The 19,860-nt window shown below is 48.6% G+C and overlaps 1 protein-coding gene across 1 annotated transcript in view; it reads left to right on the forward strand.

Moving 5' to 3' along the window:
- Window positions 1-19,075, forward strand: part of LOC103767893 (glutamate receptor ionotropic, NMDA 2B-like) — a gene marked incomplete at its 5' end in the record, with an annotated part of 28,202 nt that extends 9,127 nt beyond the window's left edge. Inside the window, 5 exon segments of the mRNA XM_008935026.1 lie at window positions 10,843-11,003; window positions 13,113-13,300; window positions 15,143-15,381; window positions 17,173-17,549; window positions 17,551-19,075. Of these exon segments, the coding sequence (XP_008933274.1) occupies window positions 10,843-11,003; window positions 13,113-13,300; window positions 15,143-15,381; window positions 17,173-17,549; window positions 17,551-19,075 (2,490 nt within the window).
- Window positions 19,076-19,860: the final 785 nt, after the last annotated feature.

Raw genomic sequence — 19,860 nt, forward strand, 5'->3', positions numbered from 1 at the left:
CAGCACGTCTCAGCTCGGCTCGTCCCAGCTCGGCTTGGCTCGGCTCAGCTTGGCTCAGCTTGGCTCAGCTTGGCTCAGCTTGGCTCAGCTTAGCTCAGCTCGGCTCCGCTTGGCTCAGCTCAGATCCCCTCAGCTCAGCTCCCCCCAGCTCCCCTCCTCACTCTGTCCCTCTGTCCCCTCATCCTGGCTCCCAGCCATCCTTGGCTGCGTCCGCCCGGCTGCTGGGGCCGCGGTGGCACCGAGCCCTGTGCACACCCTGCAGGGGCACGGCCTGGGGCAGAGTGCTGGGGGCAGCCCCCGGGCCTGGCCCTGCCTGCCTGGCATGGGGAGGGGTCACCCCGTTCCCCAGAACCAGCCGGCTGGAGACCCGGGAGAGGAGCGAGCGCCTGCGGTGCTGGGGTCTGGTGCAGGAGAGAGGTCTGGGGAGGATGGTACCAAATGGACTGGTGTGTGAAATAACCCAGTAGAAATAACGTGATTTCCATTCATGTGCAGTGGGAATAGAATGAAAGTAAACGTGGGCAGCCAGCAGGGCATTTAAATAAAATAATTTAGAACACGGGAGGTTAATACTAATAAAAAAAAAAGTATCCGTGCCTGTAAATTAGTTGGAAATGCCAAAGAAGCTAATAAAGAATCTGAGTGGTAATTCTGTAATTGACATAAAAAGGAGAGAAATGGATTTCTGCACGCTTGCAAATTAATATAGATTGCTGGAATTTCACACGTGTTTGACTTATTTGCTTTTTAAGATGTTAATGAAATGTTGAGACAAAGGGCTTGTTTCTATGCAGCACAGGTCAGCTCTTTTTTTGCAATAGATGTGCTTTTTTTTTCAAAAACAGTAAGTTTTGGAGTTTACTGAAAAAAAAAATCTGTGGAGCGTGTCAGAAGGCAGAGGGAAATTTTGATATTTGCCATAGTAGCTTGGCTTAGTGTACTTGAAAGAAAATATTTTGTTTGGTATCTCTGATGTATTTTTCACTTGTCATTTGTTAAAGGCACTACTCATAACATTGACCTAGATTTAAAAAAGTAAAGGAAAAAGTTGGGGTTTTTTTTCTGAAACAAAGGAAAGGGACAGAAGGAGATAATTGGAAGACAAAACAACCCATTATTCTGAGGTGAATGAATCATTTTAGATTGATCCAGAGAAAAAACCTTACTGAAGAACCGGCAAAAAAGGATTTACTGTATTTCTGCAGTAAAAGATGCTCGGCCATAAAACTGAAAAATGAATTATTTCCCACATTGTACTCTGGGCACGTTAAATCTAAATCATACAAGGATCCCAAATATTCAGAAGACTTGAGCATGTGCTTAACTTTGCCTCCTGAGTGGCGGCATAAAAGTCAATGGCCTGTTACTCACAGGGTGGAGGTTAAGTGCTCTTCTGAGCTTGCAGCTTTTGTACAAATACCTGCCTTGGAGAAAGGCACCAAAAAATGCAGCCTAGGTGTGTCTGTCAGCTAGGAATTCTCCAAAGGGACTGAAAGTGGAGGTCAGTCTTGTAGCCTGTAAGGAGTGTGAGGGGAACATTTCCTAACTGGATGGCTTGGAGGCAGTTCACATCTTCCATGGGATTGCACATTTACTACCAACAGGGAGTTGTGATCCTTTCGCACATTTCTACACGATACAAAGAAGTTTTCCGTGTTGATGTCCAAAAGCAGAAAATATACAGCCCTTTCAAGAGCAGTGTGGTTTTTGTTGTGGAGAGATGTGAGTTATCTTCACAGAAGTAAGACCATGCCCCTTCCAACTCCGTCCTCTCGTGATAAATGAGAACCTTGTTTAAAACGTGTAGAGTCTGAGGCAGCTTACTTGACTTGAAATTGGTGACTTACATTTATTGTATACATAAATACAATCTCAGATAATTTTTTACAGATGTAGCTGTGTACATTTATTGTGGATTTAGTTATTCTCCACTCTTTGGGTTGGCATGATTTTTATCCTTTCCGAGATCCTTGGAGCAAACCTCTGTGCCTGTGTGTTAAGAAGTGATTCAGTAGTTTTCAGGCTATAAATGTTTAAATTCAATGGGTTTTTAAGCATGCTTTTTTTCCCCTTGCTTCAGTCCTACTTTCTTTGTCATTCCCTCTCTCTTTTTAAGCTCAGCACTGGGTAGTGCCAAGCAGCACGGAGGCTGTGATTTGCTTTAGCCTTGACTCAGTCTCTCAGGATTCTCTCTTTTTTGTTGATCTGAAGGGATTTAATGGCAATAAAAACTTGTAATGGGACTCCTCAGGATTAGTGCCAGTTAGAGAGCAGTTTAGTTGGGAACTTAAGAGGTAAGATACAAGGGGAGGGGATGCTCAGAGTCAGACTGTAGGCTTGATTGGTCCTTGATGGAAAGGGAGACCCACAACCCTCGGGCTTTGCCAGGAGCCCGGTGGGAGCTGATGGGTGAGGGGTGTCAGCTGTAGAGCTGTGCCTCAGTCCTGAGCTGGCAGCTTGTGATTCCCCTCCCCATGCAGTCCTGGACCTTCCCAGGCCTCCGCCACCACTGACTCTTCCTTTTCATCCTCCTTTGAACAGTCTCTTGGAGCTAACCCTTTGGAGACTCTGGGCAAATTTGGTTGCTTCTGTGGTAGTTGTTTGGCAGTCTGGAAGAAGCTGCTTTTGGAGAGTTACGTAAGGGGGGAGGAGGGGGAGCACAGGATCGTCCTGCTTCTGGCATCTCCGTGAGCCAGGGGAGAGGGAAGCAATGCATATTTGTATTTATTATTTATACAGTGCCATAAATGTACTTGGCACTCCACATTTAAATAAAAGACAATAGCTCTGCCACCGGGATTTGGCAGCCTGAGAGCTGAGAGCTGGCCTCCTTCTTCTGAATGACCCTGGCTGATGTGCTGGTAGGAAGGGGATGGGACGGTGAGATCTGCAGGACTGGAGGAGGACACAACAGCCCCCCTGCCTCATTCTGCTGCTTGTGCCCAGCAGCCGTGGTCTTTGGAGTTGTGTGTACAGACCTGTACTGGATAAATATTTGGCAGATGGTATCTTCTCCCAGGCCTTTGGCTATTCAAGGTCAAACGTCCCCAGAGTCTTGATGGCCTGGTAGGCTTGCTTCAGATGTGCCTGCTCCAGGGCCCCAGGACTGGCGAGGGAGTGACGTGGCTTTGGTTCCTCTGCTGTCCTCTGCTCACAGGTGGGGGGCAGCTCCCTGCAGAACAGGAAAGGAGGGTATTACCTCCCAGCTGTGGGGTACACGGGGTACCCCCTCTGCCCTGCCTCAGGAGGCGCTTAGGAAATGACACTGTGGTGATGGCCAGCCTTGTCTAATGACCTGGATGAAAATTTTGGCCCCAGAGAAGTCTTTGGAAGGTTTACCAGACACGCACAGGGTTTCACCCTACTGCCCAGTGGCTGGTACTCACATACAAGGTGTAAGTGTTGAGGAGACGGGAGGCTCTGGCCTCCCTTTTGTGGTGAAAATGAATGAAGAATGGGATTTCTCCCTCACCAAACTACATCCTCTTTATTTCTCAAAGCATTTCATAATTTGTTAACCAGCTGTCTCATGTGCAGACAAAACAGATTTCTAACTCCTCTGCACTTAGCTGCCACCTCTCAAGGTCTTTTTCATCAGTTAATTTTCTTCCTCTGGATGAGCGTGTACACTTCTAATGATATTAACACGAGTGCACTAACTGGTGCCTTTCTGTCTCACTGATTTCTGTTTTGTGCTTGCCTGGGATTATTTAGTAGGTTCCTTTTGTCCCATTGTGTCTAGCTTGATTTGCCACTGGGATAATCAGATGATCTCCATCCTCTACGTGCATGCCAGCAGAAGTTCAGTGTGCTGTAGCTGGGATCCTGTAGCTCACTGACTGGCAGCAGATGTGCCTGTGCTGTCTGGTCCCGTTCCTACCAGCAGCAGGGCTGTGCCAGGAGCTTTTGGCTCTGCCCACTGAAGTTCAGGGGTTCCACTACAGATGTTGTTCTCTGGTCAAGCTTGAGGGACATCTAACAGTGTGACTGTCTTGAAGTCTGTAGCCTGCCAAATGGGTCCTGAGGAGGCTGTAAAGCCACAGAGTGACCTCTTGAGAAGCTGCAGGGTCTGCACAGTGCTCACACGCTGGGCAGTGCCAGGACACGCGAGGGATGGGGGGGTGGGTGCACTCATCCAGGAGTGATGGTCTGAGCCTGCAGTGGCCCCCCAGCCTGGCCTAGCCCTGGTGCCTGGGTCAGCAGACAGGCAGAGGGGTGCCCGCAGGCATGTGCAGGTGTAGCTGGGGAGGACGAGGTGCCCCTGAAACGCCACCTGTCCAGGGCAGCTCTGCTGCTCAGGGCTTCAGGCCTCTGCTCTGTGCAGAGGTGGCACGGAGCACATCTGCCCCAGCAGCCCAGCCTGCAGAGAGCTGCAGAGCCCTAGGGTGTGCAGTGCCCTGGCAGCCACTGCTTGTGGTGGAGGCACCTCCACCAGTTGGATCCCTGCTTTCGGCTCCGTTATTTTGCAAGGGTGACTATTTTTAAAGTTGCTATATTTGAACTCCTTTCTTTTGCTTTCAGCTGCCCCCCCTCACCTCTGCATTGTCCCTAGGTTGCTCTGTTCCCTTCCCTGACCCACACGTGTCCCTATATCACCACCAGACATTCACGGATATTTTTCTTCTTGGTTGTGAGCTTGACCCACCCTACATCTTCTAAAAAGTGACCTCAGTCTAATTCTTTGCCAACTTCCCTGCAGTCAGCTGCACTAAGTGATAACTCCTTTCCCAGACTTATCTAGAGGGATTCATGGGTGAAAGTACTATGCAAAGCAAGACCAGAGAATTTGCAAAATCACCAGGTATTGAATAATAAGATAAGCCACAAAGTCAAAGTTTGAGGGAGCACGAGGTATTTTTATGCCCTCCCAAAACTTATATTGGATTTGATCCTGTTCATTCCCTTTTTTTTTTTTTTTTCTTTAATCTTTTTTATTTGTTTGTTTCTAAATCAAGGCATGTATTTTTTGACTGGTGAAGACAAGAAAATGAGGTTCTGGTACTGCAGTCTCAGGGCTGATTTCTGTGACAGGGCCCAACAATCATGAAGAGCTGATGTGGTGACTTGATTCTAAGCTGTGAGGAGGTGGAAGGTGACATTGTGAGGGAACGCAGAAGAAGAGAGGGAACAGGAGCTAGGGCAAAAGGAGGATCTGAGCACTTGTAGTCACTTGGAAATGGCTTGAGTTCCACCTTGGAGAAAAAAACGTCAGTAATGTCAAAACCAGCTGTCAGTGCAGAGGGGAGAGGAATGCTTCAGGAATGAAGCTTGAGCAGTATCTGCAGAAGAGGTTCCTGAGTAACAGAGGAATGACCAGCACAGCCCCTGTGCTCTGCTCCCCTAACAGGCTGTTGTGCCAGAGCTATGATTGAGGTCAGCAGTGGGGTTTTCTGCCCGTGCTGCTGGCTGGCACACTCCAAGTGGGATGCTATTGTAGCCATGGTAAAGTGAAGTGTGTGAAAGCATGTTGTAAAACCAACGTACCTGCAGAGTGGCTTCACATTGGGACTTTGTGGAGTGCTTTCTCTGCTAGGGCAGGGGCTGGGGCACATCTGTGTGTGTGTGCCTACGTGCACAGTCAGGCTGGATATGGGAAACAGGACAGTCAGAGCTCTGAAGATGGTGCTGGCAGTGGTGACTGACATTCCAAAAACAGACTGGTCACCACCTGAATGCAGATCAGGACAGAGTTACAGCTTTGAAGAACTTGCAAGCTGCAGATGACAGGACTAAAGGACAGAGGGAAAAGGATATAAAGTAGAAGGGCACTGAGGAGAGTAATAATGAGCATTAACTCTTACTAGCAATGTTTGTATTGTCTTGCTGTGAGCTTTGTTAGTGCCATGTTCCCTCAGAGTCTTGGGGTCCTGATCAGATCATTCTTGGTACTGTGGAGAGCATGTCCACCAACCAAAGGCAAGTCAAGGCCAGACCTACTGGATATGGCCAGATGGCAGCAGCAGGACTGGCTGCAGGTCTAGATGAAACAGCCTGAAAATGAAGACTGAGAAAATGGGGCCTCTCTAGCCCCAGTGCAAGAACATGGTGAAGAAAGACTTGAGTGGTCTTCAAAAACATAAAATGCACCTTCAGAGAAGGTGAGATGAGTCTGACTTCCTTGTCCCTGGTGGAGAAGTTGCTGTGGACTTGCACCGTCTGTCAGAAAGACTGAAGTGCTGACAGAGAGTTACCTCAGAGTTACACCTGCAAACCACTGACCTGCTCTTTAATTTTAAACAAGTTCTCTGCAAACAGCCTGACTGGGTTCTCAGGCAGTGAAGAAAGGTGCCAGCTGCACCACAGCCAGAGGGGACAATCGAGGATGTTGGGCAATGCAGAGAAGTTCTGGTACAATAATGCACTCGAGCACAGACTTTTCTAGCCTGATGTCACTAAATCTTATGCTGCAGATCACTAATAAATGTGATTGTTTTAAGAGCTGTTTGGCCTGTGACACAAGAGGTACCTGCTGGCTGGCTGGCTGCTGACAGAGCAGAATGCTGCTCACAGGTACCTGTGCTGAAGGTCGTGTCTGGTGCCCTGATGGGCAAGTTCTAGAGAGTGGTGGGCACTTTGGCCTGTCTGCTGCCCACAGCATCTGGTGGGAGAAGCTGTCCTGAGGAACAGATTGTCCACTGGCTCTATATTCAGCTGTGCAAAAGTAGGTGTCTGAAGCCAAGTTGGGTGTACCAGGGTATCCAAAATGCCCTCATGTGCCTGGCCAGCCTGACACGGGCCATGAGAGACCTGCTCCCACGGTGACATCCCCTGGGACACCTCAGCTTGGCACTTAACACCAGGACAAATGAACTGAACCCTGAGTGTCTAACAGGGACTAGAGCTCCTTTGGACTTGCAGCTGCCAAAGGACCTGGCTCAGGGCAGAGCTGGGGAGCTTCCTGGGGAGAAAATGTAGACGCAGGGTCTGGCCCTTCCCAAGTGGAAGGAGCCCTCCCAGAGGAGCTGTGTGAGGGTGAGGCACTGCACCTGCAGACCCACACACACTCACCCCAGGCTCTGCCAACCCATTATGTTGGGGATTATTTCTTTTAAAGCAGTGTAAAAGTAGACTGACTGATAAAAAAGAGCTTGCTGAGCTTGGGAAACTGCTTTCAATGCTATTGGCAAACACTTTACAGTGTAAACTGGGCCTACATCAGGCAGATAAATAAGTGCAGATGTGCTTTTCTGTAGCAACCATTTGGTGATAGACAATATATTGAAAAAAAAAGAAATTCTCATCAAATTAATTGTGGCCAATTAGACATAACCCCTTCCCCTCCAGCCTTGAATCCCTGCCAGTCACGGCTGCCTGAATGGGAAGAGCTCCTGTCACCGGTGTCATTATGCAGATTGGTGTTCAAACATCTGAGAACAATGCTGCTTTCTGCAGCCCGTGGTTCCAAACTGCTGCTGGAACAGCTCTGCCAGGCCAGGCGCTGCTGCAGGGGGAGCAGGATTGGGGCTCTCTGCTCTCGAGGGGCTAACGGGCCCCAGCGGGGTGTTTGCTGCCCCCCGGGGCAGAGTCTCTGCTCTCTGACCCCAAGAGGTTACTTGCCCAGAGCCACGGTCTGATTTGGGCTTAATGCTGCCTGATTTCAGGTTGTGGAGTGAGGGGCTGAAGGGGCGTGGAGCTTCTGCTCTCTGACCACAGGTACCTCATGTGCCACAGCTGCCCCAGCCCTTGTGCCTGGCATCTGCTGCCCACCCCCATCTCTAGTGCCCCCCTCCCCATATGCATTTGATGTGATTCCAGCTCTGGTGAGGGATTTCTGGCAGAAGAGAGACTCTGTCACATCCACGTGAGCCCAAGTGGAGCATCCCATGAGCCAGGCTGCCTGGCAAGGGTGGTGCACTTGTGATGTGGGCTCTCTGGGTGGAGGGCTGCAGCCAAGCCCTGCGGGTTCCCTCCCAGGCACTCACTCCTTGAGGAAGATGGAGTTGGGCAGCAGGACAGGGCTCCTGCTGCAGGGAAGTGTGGGGTGGGGGCCCTACAAACATGGACCCTTGATAGCCCTGGTTGCCACTCCCTGTGGCTCTCAGGAGCTGGGCTCTGCTCAGCAGCTGCTGCTGTTACTGCTCCTCTGTTACTGCCACATCCTTTTGCCCGTGCCTTCCATGGCTCCTGTTTGCAGATGCCTTGGGTAGAGTAGCTGTGACTGAGGGCTCTGGCAGGAGAAACATTTACATGAAGTGATGAGAGAGTTCTCACATTAATCTAAATTCTGACCCTTTCTGTCAATATCTGTGGTTAATTCCATTGTCAATATTTGCTGAGGCACTGAGATTACCTCTGCACAGGCTGCCTCATGGAACGGCCCCTGCATTATACCTCAGCTCCTGTCTCAGACTCCTTCTAGACCAGCCTGCCAAAGTACCCTTCTTCCCTGAGGCTAAGACTTCCGATCCAGACCCACCTTCCCAGCCCTTGGGAGAAGCCAAACAAGAGGCTTTCCTTACTGAACTCTTTGACAACAGTGTCATTTAACTTTCTTTGTCAGAAAGCTTTCAGCTTTGCAAACACCACACCAGGTGTCTGGGGGTGAGTATTTCTCCCTCTTAGGCATTCAAGCTAAAGATCTCTGGTGTGGGTCCCACACAGACACTTTCAGACTGTTCCCTGTCTCATTGTCCACCAGGAGACAGTTGAAGTGTGTGTGCACGTGGATGTGTGGAGAATAATTTGCATTTGCAGATCTGTTCTGACTGAGGAAGGAGCAGGGAGTAAGGACTGAGGAGTTCAGTGTGTGGTTTTAAAGAAGCCGTCAGTCTGGGTTCCTTCTCTAGAAATATGCTCTTCCAGTTGCTGAAAACAACAGCAGGAATTCATTTAATAATTTCCCAGGAGGTTAAAAATTAAACAGAGATGATGATGGAAGCAGACCAGACGAGAGATTGTCTCACTGAGAACGGAGGGTGCAGGTGTAAAATGGACAATGGCTGTGACCTCTTTTTCTCCTTGGGGCAGAGAGAGGCTGTTGTAGCTGCTGCCCCTGCGAGTGGCATGCTGGAGCTGGGGTCACACCAGTGCTGCCTGGGCTTGCCTGCTGCTTGCCCTGCTGCCTTCACTCTGCTGGAGGGGTGGCAGGTGCCCCCTCTGGGTTCTGCAGCCTCTGGGGAAGCAAGCTGCCCACTTTGCAAACAACTCTTTCAGCATGTCAGGAGAGGGACTGTGTTCCTTTGTGCTTAGTGTGGCAGTGCCCTTCCTATGATGGGTCCTTTAAGCTGCTGCTATAATCAGCTTGGTAAACCAGAATACTTTCAGCATGCTGCAGTGATTTTTCTCTCATCAAAGTTTGCTTTCATTACAGGTTTTGATGGCTATGAGTTTGTCTTCATCCCTAGGGGCTGTGACAAGGTTCTAAGAGCCACCTTACTGCCTGTTTTATGCTATGTGAAACCTCTTTTTTTGATGATGTGCCAGGCTGTGTTCCCAAAAACAGCAGTGATGTTTTCTGTTGGCTTAAAGTAGCAGGAGGTGGTTTTTTCTCACAGGCTCCTGTGTGCACACACAGCCCAGCCCATCCTGGCACCCGAAGGGGAGGAGCAGTTCCCTGCACGGGCAGGAGGGTGGCACAGCAGGAGGAGATGGGAACGCTGTCCCCTGCCCACAGACACCCCTAGGGGCCTCCTGCCTGCCAGGGGTGGGGGGGATGTGCTGTGTTAGGGGCTTGGCCCCTCAGCTGCACTGACCAACATCCAGACCAGCTCTGAGCAGAACTCAGGAACAAGGCTTTGCTGGTTCACCTGCATGGTCTTTAAGCTGTAGCCATGGACCACAGCCACGTTTCCACTGCAGCAGGGGACAGCACATGGCTGCATGTGGCTGTGTGGCAGGAGCACTGTTGCTGTTACAGGGGTTTGGTCTGGCTGTTAGCATGTTTGTAGTGTGACTCTCAGGACCATCCAAATTTACAGTCCTGGCTGGGAGTCAGGAATCAGCACCAGCAAAGCTGCTGGTTGATATGTCAAGAGAGGAGGTGACTTCCCCTCATCGAACCTACCTTTGCATCTTTCTCTTTATTGCTTACTCAGTTCCTGGCTTACAGCTCCACGCTCCTGCTGATCTGCTGGTTCTAGGGGTTTTAAGCAGTCTTGATAATTGACAATCTAAATTTTACTGCTCATAAAACCCCAGAGAGCATTGATTATGACTTGAATTAAGCAAGTGGGATATAAAAATCTCACAGCCCTGCAGCCGTAGGGGAATTTTATGATTAATGTATTTCTTGGGAGCAGCAAATGGTTTGGAGTATTCTGCCAGTTTTGTTCTGGGCATCAGATGTTACCAGTGTCTTGCAGCCACTAATTGCATTTCATTTGAGACATTTGTCCAAAAGTTTGAAAGCTGATCGTTTGTTTGGTGAAGTGGATGTGAGGTGTTCTGAGAGGTATCTCTCCTCATTAATTGCTTTTCTGCTTCAGTCAGGATCAGGAAGTGCAAAGGCATCCACAGAGCTGAAAAAGATGCTTCTTAAAAACTAAATGACAGTTTGTGGATAAAACGCACAGAGGTTTTATTGAAAACCTTTCCCTGGCTGTGTTACAAAGCCATTGTTACCTTTTCCAGTTCCTTTTTACTTTTGACTAACCTCATTTTAATCTTCAATCACTGTCTGTTTTACAAAAAGACTGAGTTGCTTAGATTCAGTTCTTGGTTCCTAGGCACTGGCAAGAGACGCCTGTGCCTGAAAACAGTGAACTATAATATCTTCCTAATAACGTTTTCTACATGCTAGTAAAATAAAATTAGAACTGCTTTCCAAGGTGAGCGTGTTCCCCTGTTCAGGTGATTGCTTCTTGCTGAAAGATTGTGAGAAAAGTTCTTTTTGTGTCTCTCCAGTTCCAGAAACCAAATGACTTCTCGCCCCCGTTCCGCTTCGGGACGGTTCCCAACGGCAGCACGGAGAGGAACATTCGCAACAACTACCCGGAGATGCACAGCTACATGGTGAAGTTCAACCAGAGGGGGGTGGACGATGCACTCTTCTCCCTGAAGACTGGGTGAGGCTTTCTCCTTGCATGCTTAATCACCACCGGAACCTGACTTCCGTGCGTGGTTGTCTGGAAAGTGTTTGGGGGGTTTGGAAACTGAACCTCCGTCGTCATTCCACGGTTAAAAGTATGGCAAGACCACACAGCACAGGAGGATAATTCTGTGGTTCTCTTAGCCACCTTTTTCTAGTGACATCTGCATAAGAGTTTCTAGTTCTGTTGCTTTTATAAGACTTTAAAAAAAAAGAAAATCTTCTGTATCCTTCTGTCTGTTAGCTTTGTGTGTGTTAGTGCTGCAGACCTTGCTTCATCAAGAGGTTTCATGCTGGTGTGTCCTTATGCGTACACAGAATAAGCTCACAGACCTGTGGACAAAGTTTTTTTCAGAGTGTTTATATTGTCATCTGGCAATTCCTTTGTTTTCCCTCCTTCTGTGTATAAAAGATTATGTTAATCAGGAAGCTGAAACAGTTCTTGTCAAACTAATCCCACCCCAGTGTATCGCTAGCTCGTGTAGTGTAATGGAAGGTGTGCTTGAAACAAATAGCTGGAAAGTACTTCTCTCTGGGATATTTTAGTGTCAAGAGCTGAACATAATGTTTGAATAATAAGGAAGTATGTAAAATGGGAGCATTTCCTTGGGTAATTTGGGAAAAATGGGAAAAGTCATTAGCAAAAAGCATGTTTGAACAGCTCATCCTGTTTTGATGGCAGTGACTTTGTGAAGGAGGTAACCTGAAACACCACTTGGCAAGTCCTTGCCCTTTACAACTGAAGGCCTCCTCCTGGCCATGACCATTCTGGCTGGCAGAGCCCAGCCCCAGTGAAAGAAACCCATTCTTGCTTGCACTTGTGTTGCACTTCTATGAGAAAGTTCATTCCGAAGCACAAATGAAGATGTTCAGCCAATTTAATTACTAGATTGACTGAATATTCCTGAGCCTGTTTGCCAGGTTCGGAGGCACACGGCCCATTACAATGATTGTGCCATTGCTGGATGCCATCCTGGGGAGGTGCATTTGCCAGGACAAGCATCATCCAGGAAAGAAATGTGCTCTGTCCTGGAAGTGTAGGGATGAAACAGAGCTCATCACTTGTGGTCGATGACATCCTGGCTTCATACCCACCCTTGGGCAGACGTCCCCACAGCAACACATTTGAACTGAGATAACCACTGTGCCGGAAATAAATGTGCAGGAGGTGGGTTGGGAAGACAGTGTGGGTCTGAGCGTGCAAGGTGGAAGGTCTCTGGGCTCTGGTCTTTGGGCTGTGATCAGAAAGTCCTTCGTTTAAGATCTAGTGGGAGGATTTACTCATTGGCTGTCTTTGGTTCCGTGGAAAATGCAGCCCCCTGGGACTGCCCCAAATCAATTTGCTGCAGTGAGAGGAAGGCTCCCATCAGTCTGTTGTGCTATCTACCCATCCCATCCTATCCCATCCATGCCATAATGGGGATTTCTCTGTGCTGAAGCAGATTTTTTCTTGTGGTTTACAGCTAAGCTCTCTTTACCAAATTGCTCCTCAGAATGGTAAACTGCAAAGCTGCTGTTGTGGGCACTTGGCATTGGGAAGGATCCAGTAGTGCTTTTCACAGTAACCAAGGAGTTAAACACCATGTCCTGACTATATTTAATTTGAAAAAAAAATTCCATTTTGCTCAGCTAAGTCGTGCCAGCAGTTTGAATCTGAGATAATCTTTGCCTTACTCCAACCCCTACTTTGCTATCTAATATTGATAGGTTTTGTAAAGCATTTTAGATACCTTTGAGATGAAAGGCAATACAGAAATATAAGCTATTCTTAGGACTGTGATCTCCTTGACTTCCTCTTCATTCATCTTTATCTTGCAGTATGTTTGTATCCCAAATTTTCTTTCAGATCAGAAATGGTGATTATCAAAGAGTCAGAAATAGACAGTACTGATTTATAATCTAGCTTCACGTGTGAACAAGTTCCAGGCTCAGATGTCAGTTAACTCTGCTGAAGGTGAAGATACAACCTGTTGTAGTCTGTCTGACAGAGGTTCATTTCTGCCTTACTTACCTGAGAACACCTTTGAACTCGTTCAGGTTCTGCCTTTCCTGTGTTACACCCCTGTTGTTTCTTGCACCTGTGCAGGAAGTTGGATGCTTTCATTTATGATGCAGCAGTGCTAAACTACATGGCTGGCAGAGATGAAGGCTGCAAGCTGGTGACAATTGGGAGTGGGAAGGTGTTTGCCTCCACTGGCTATGGCATTGCCATCCAGAAAGACTCAGGCTGGAAGCGCCAGGTTGATCTTGCCATTCTACAGCTTTTTGGAGATGGTAAGTGACAATAAAAAGAGGAGTTGGAGTCTTTCTAAGAAATACCAAGTCTTGCATGTAAGAAGTAGAAGTTCCTAGCTCTGGTGAGATCTGGTAATCTTCAGATTAGAGCTGAGAACAGGAAATCATTGACAAGGGTTTGCTAGAGGCATTGCACCAAACATGTGAGGGTGTCACTTGTTTTGTGTTGGTGATGCAGGGTAGCAGTATCATTAAAAGTGATGTCAAAAGCACTAAAGGTTTCATAGAACCGGCTCAAATGGGGGGTTGAGAAATATCTTGTGTGAAGAATGTCTTGTAAAAACAAGATTTCTATTGTTAACATTTTGACCTTTGAGGTTTTGCAATGTACAAAAACCCCACTACTTATACTGAACTTTTCTTGGCCATCCCATGCTTTGGAGTTCTAGACAGGGTCAAGCCATGCAGAGTTTACAAAATTAAAGGAGAAATATTTCTGGAGGAAAGAGTTAACCCAGATTTTCCAAACTCTCTCTCAAAAAAAAAAAAAACAAAAACAAAAAAAAAGAGGGACTTGAGACTCTGAAGTACATTTGGAGTGAGTTTTTAATCAGAACATTATAGCTACCTAGTTCATCTCTTCCTTTACAGAGAAATTGGTATTATTAAGAAAAAAAACATTCATGGGATAAGGAATTTCTTCTTAGAAAATATTTTGCTGGCTTTTGCTTTTCATTCCATATTACATCTTGCTGTGCTCTTTTTTTGGGTGAATACAATTCACAGGTCATTTTATTTATGGTTTGGTTTCTTTGTTTGGTTTTTTTTTTTTTTTCCTGAAATCTGAAAATAACATATAATATAAAAAATATGAAAAGAACATAGCTCTGATATACTTCAGAAGGTTGGCTACCTGACAGAGAGGGTGTTCTGTGTCCTAAACAGTCTAAGAGGTATTATTTCAGAAAAAGACATAAGCTCTCCATAAAACTTTAAAGTGTGTGCTGTGGTGCCACATAAATATACAGATTTTTGTTTTTTCCCCTGTCACTGGACTGGAGGTTGAAAATGTGAAAAATGAACTTGCCTAGCAGCATGAATAGAATTGCCAAGCTGCAAAATCTGTTTATTTCTGAATGTCTCAGTATATGTGTGAGTGTTCATCTCTCTCTCTCCCCCCTCATGAAAATACCATAATGGGAATAAGTGGGGTATGAAATTGGACTACAGAACATTAGTTCCTCGCAGATAAAAATTAGTAATATTTTTGATTGGTCAAAGGGCTTGAAAGTGTTGAACCTGGACAAAACTGCAGGGAAGAAAATCAGGTAAAAATGCATAAATATTTTTGGGAGCATTGCACTTGGGTTTAATGAGTTATAGGTGCCGTGGAAACAAATTCAAAATCAGACATTTTGATTTTAAAAAAATCAACATTTTGAATTTTGAGCTGGAAACTTGCAATGTTTTCATTTCAAAGTGACTCATTTTTGTCTACCAGTATTAGCCACTGAATTTTCCCTTCACTGACCTGATAAGAAAGTGGAGGTCTGTGGGCCCAGGTCTTCAGTGACCTGTAGGACAACTCTTTCAGGATCTCACTGTAGACATTTGGGTGCCATAGCTGTGTTCTGTGGTACAGCACTTTGTGGCTAGTATCTGACTGAGGAAAAATCCCGTTGCTTCCCTGTGACAAATTGCACCTGCCCCTATCAGAAGGGCAGTTGGGATATTTCATAGATGTAATAGATGTGGGAAAAGAGCATGGTCACTGGAAATGGCCTTAGATCAACTTCTTGATTTCAGTCTGCCCCAGCTTGAACTTTTTAGCCATTGCAGGACTGTCTAAACTGTTTGTTTCCTTTTTTTCTGTCCTTCTAGGGGAGATGGAGGAGCTAGAAGCACTGTGGCTCACTGGCATTTGCCACAATGAGAAGAACGAGGTTATGAGCAGCCAGCTGGATATAGATAACATGGCAGGTGTCTTCTACATGCTGGGAGCAGCCATGGCTCTCAGTCTCATCACCTTCATCTGTGAGCATCTCTTCTACTGGCAGTTCCGCCACTGCTTCATGGGTGTCTGCTCTGGCAAGCCTGGTGTGGTCTTCTCCATCAGCAGGGTGAGTGTCACTGGCCAGCAGGCAGGAACAGAGGCTTTATTCAGAAGGTTCTGGGTACTGGAGATGGGGAAATACCCCAAGACTGTCTAACCCACAGGTGACTAGCGTGGTGGTCTGCAGGATAAATGCTGGAGTCTTTTCACTGCTCATGTTGCAAGAGCATCTAATGTTCTTCTGTGACATCTGTGGTCTCTGCTGGATAATGGTCATGGAAATGAAAATGCAATATAAAGAGAAGTTATCTGTAGCTGATCCTTCAAAGTGCGTTGTGAGGTGGCCAAATTTGGGCATAGTAAGTCAAGTAATGGTGGGTGACACTGTTAGAAATTCAGGGGGTTTTCATAGTCCTCTATATTACAGCTCTTCAGCTGACTTTACGTTAACTAGAATTGTGCTATCGTGGACAGCCAGAAGTCTCTAACCAAAAGTCATCCCTTAAGCCATGCAGAAATCCTTCCAGAGAAGATGACCACGTAAACTCAGCAATTGCTTTATGCAAATCTGCCTTAGGGTATAATATTTACATTTAGAGCAGATTCTAGTAATTTCTGAGTTATCTTTCTGCTGTTAGTGTAGTTAGCAGTGTCCCATTTTTCCTTCTTTCAAACCACTGGTCCCTTCTTGTGATCCATTCTGAAGCAAGCTCAAATCTTGGCACTTTTGACCCCGGCGTCTGACGTAAGAGTATGAACTTGGGTTGTGCAAGGGTATATGATTGCTATGTAAGATGTTGTTAAGGAGAAATGACAAAGCCTTCTGAATCCAGGGGCACAGCCTTTCTTCCACAGGCTTAGTTTCTAACTTGGTTTGGTCTGGAGATGAGGTGGGGGACTGTGTTTTGTGATCCTTAGCTAAGTAAAGATTCTTTCATTCTTGGGTTATCTGGTACCCCTAGGCCAGGTTGGTGAAAAGTCTGAAAAGTGTTAATCATCTGCTAGCTGCTGAGAAACCATGTTAACATGATGTGGTGATGTCCATTTCACAACTGACGTTGATCAGTAGGTGCCAGGGAATTGATGAGCCCCTTTCCTTCTGATCCTGGGGGTAGCCCTTGCAAACATGGGTGAAATGAGCTAGTGGGGAGTGTGGAGGAATCCAGCACTTCTGCTGTCTGATGTGAGGTTGAACAGAGGATTTCTGCTTTTATGGTTGTCAATTTGGAACCTGGTATCACTGCTGGATTCAACAGAATGCAATTAAGAATTCTTTTGTACCTCACTCAAGCAGATGCAAGAGCCCTAAATACCTACTCAGCAGCCCTGTTCTTCCTCCCTTTCCTTTTCTGTTCCATCCTGGTGATTAGGGTAGCTAAGTTCATGACAAATGAAGCTGTTCCCTTCTTCAGATAGCTTCTGTCTTGTTTCACTGATGTCCAGGTGAATTTCAAGGGCCAAAACAGACTTTCTTCCTTTCATCCACCCAGAATCATTTGTCTTGATGCTTTTCTTGCCAATGATGTTCCGTTCCCCATTTGCAATGCCACGTCACACCTACCAGATTTGAGTAACTCTTACAGATGCAAGCAGGTATTCACAGATATCACATGAAGCAAAACAGAGGAGGAGGAATGGAGAGGAAGGAGAAATGTGAGGGGTAAGAAGGAAGGGCAGAGCATCCAGGGTTGGTAGGGCAGGTCTGATTCCGTTCGGTTTGGTTGTGCTTCATGATGGAAGGCTGACAGGCCTCGTCCTGCAGGGACACGTTGCTGCTGCACAGGGTGCTTCTCACTCCCGGTCCCCTTTCGTGCATTCCTTGCAGTACCACTTATCTTCCTGCCTTCTCTCATTACAGGGCATCTACAGCTGCATCCACGGCGTTGCCATCGAGGAACGCCAGTCAGCAATGAACTCCCCCACAGCGACGATGAACAACACCCATTCCAACATCCTCCGCCTGCTTCGGACGGCCAAGAATATGGCCAACCTGTCAGGGGTCAACGGCTCACCACAGAGCGCCCTGGACTTCATCCGCCGCGAGTCCTCGGTCTACGACATCTCTGAGCACCGCCGCAGCTTCACCCATTCGGACTGCAAGTCCTACAACAACCCCCCCTGCGAGGAGAACCTCTTCAGCGACTACATCAGCGAGGTGGAAAGGACCTTTGGCAACCTCCAGCTGAAGGACAGCAACGTGTATCAGGACCACTACCACCACCACCACCGCCCCCACCGGCAGCACCAGCTCCATCGACGGGCTCTACGACTGCGACAACCCGCCCTTCAACGCCCAGTCACGGTCCGTCGGGAAGAAGCCCTTGGACCTGGGGCTGCCCCCCGCCAAGCACGGCCAGCTGGGCGACCTCTACGGCAAGTTCTCCTTCAAGAGCGACCGCTACGGGGGCAGCGGGGCCCACGACGACCTGATCCGCTCGGACGTCTCCGACATCTCCACCCACACGGTCACCTACGGCAACATCGAGGGCAACGCGGCCAAGCGGCGGAAGCAGCAGTACAAGGACAGCCTGAAGAAGCGCCCGGCCTCCGCCAAGTCCCGCCGCGAGTTCGACGAGATCGAGCTGTCCTATCGCCGGCGCCCGCCCCGCTCGCCCGACCACAAGCGCTACTTCAGGGACAAGGAGGGGCTGCGGGACTTCTACCTGGACCAGTTCCGGGCCAAGGAGAACTCGCCGCACTGGGAGCACGTGGACTTGACGGACATCTACAAGGAGCGGGGAGAGGAGTTCAAGCGCGACGCGGGAGGAGGCGGGGGCGGGTCCTGCGCCAACAGGGCCCACCACAAGCACGGCTCGGGCGAGTTTGGCGGCAGCAACGAGCACAAGCACGGTGTGGTGAGCGGCGTCCCGGCGCCGTGGGAGAAGAACCTGACCAACCTGGACTGGGAGGACCGGCCTGGGGCTAACTTCTGCCGCGGGTGCCCTTCTAAGCTGCACAACTACACGCCATCGGTGGTGGGGCAGAACTCCACCCGCCAGGCCTGCATCCGCTGCGAGGCCTGCAAGAAAGCGGGCAACCTGTATGACATCAGCGAGGACAACTCGCTCCAGGAGCTGGACCAGCCGCCTGCCCCCGTGCCCGTGGCCACCAGCGCCACCTCCTCCTCCAAATATCCTCAAAGCCCTTCCAACTCTGCCTCCAAGGTGCAGAAGAAGAACCGCAACAAGCTCCGCCGGCAGCACTCCTACGACACCTTTGTGGACCTGCAGAAGGACGACTCGGCCCTGGCCCCTCGCAGTGTGAGCCTCAAGGACAAGGGCCGCTTTTTGGAGGGGAGCCCCTACGCCCACATGTTTGAGATGCCAGCCAGTGAGACCACCTTTGCCAACAACAAGTCCTCAGTGCCCGCCACCAGCTACCACCACCACAACAACCCCGGCAGCAGCGGGGGCTACATGCTCAGCAAGTCGCTCTACCCCGACCGGGTCACCCAAAACCCTTTCATCCCCACTTTTGGGGATGACCAATGCTTGCTCCACGGCAGCAAATCTTATTTCTTCAGGCAGCCTGTGGTGGCAGGAGGGCCCAAAGCCAGGCCAGACTTCCGAGCCATCGTCACCACCAACAAGCCGGTGGTCTCAGCCCTTCACGGGGCTGTGCCAGCCCGTTTCCAGAAGGACATCTGTATAGGGAACCAGTCCAACCCCTGTGTGCCTAACAACAAAAACCCCAGGGCTTTCAATGGCTCCAGCAACGGGCATGTTTATGAGAAACTCTCCAGTATTGAGTCTGACGTTTGAGTGAGAGGGGAAGAGCACGGGGAGGGACCGGGGGTGTTTGTGGAGTGTGGGAGGGTGGGGTGGGATCAACCCCAGCGGCTACTCTCCCGAGTCATCCTTACTTTGTGGGATACTGGAGTCCTGAGTAGTGCAGCACTGGTGACAAGTGCCACCTCTTTGGTTTCCCCTCTTCCTCCTCCTCCTCTTTCCTCCCCCTCCCCTTTTATCTCTTTTTCCATGTTCTCGCTCCTCCCATTCTCCTCCATTCCTGGCCATTGCACTTTACAGTGACATCAGAGTTGGATATCCTTGCTCGTCATTTCGGGAAGCGGAGAAGAAGGCAGGGAAGGGAAGGGAAGGGAAGGGAAGGGAAGGGCTCGGGGGGAGCGGCGTGACTCTAGTGCTTCACTCGTGCTGGCTCCTGGCAGAGGAAGGCACGTGCCTACACACGTGTGTGTGGCAGGAGGAGACAGCAGAAGCAGTGGAATGGACATACAGGAAAATTCGCTTGCTCAGGCAGCTCTTTCTAAACCTGCCTAGAAGAGTGTAGTGTTTGAAGACGTGGAGAAAGCAAAGGGGGAATAACACAACTAACTTGATGATGCACTTACGTGTTAGCTATACTGAGGTTCTCATTACATTATTTTGTGAAGATTATGGGGGTTTAGGGCTGAAATATATATTTGCGTATATGCTGAGAAATTTTATGCTAAAATTTTGAATTGTCTGGGAGTTGTGGGGGCGGGAGAGAAGGCTTGTCTGCAGGTCTGGCTGGTGGGGTCGCTGGGGCCGTTACAGCCGCCGGG

Source organism: Merops nubicus, unplaced genomic scaffold (genome assembly GCF_000691845.1).
Source record: "Merops nubicus isolate BGI_N331 unplaced genomic scaffold, ASM69184v1 scaffold25622, whole genome shotgun sequence".
In the NCBI taxonomy this organism is placed as follows: Eukaryota; Metazoa; Chordata; class Aves; order Coraciiformes; family Meropidae; genus Merops; species Merops nubicus.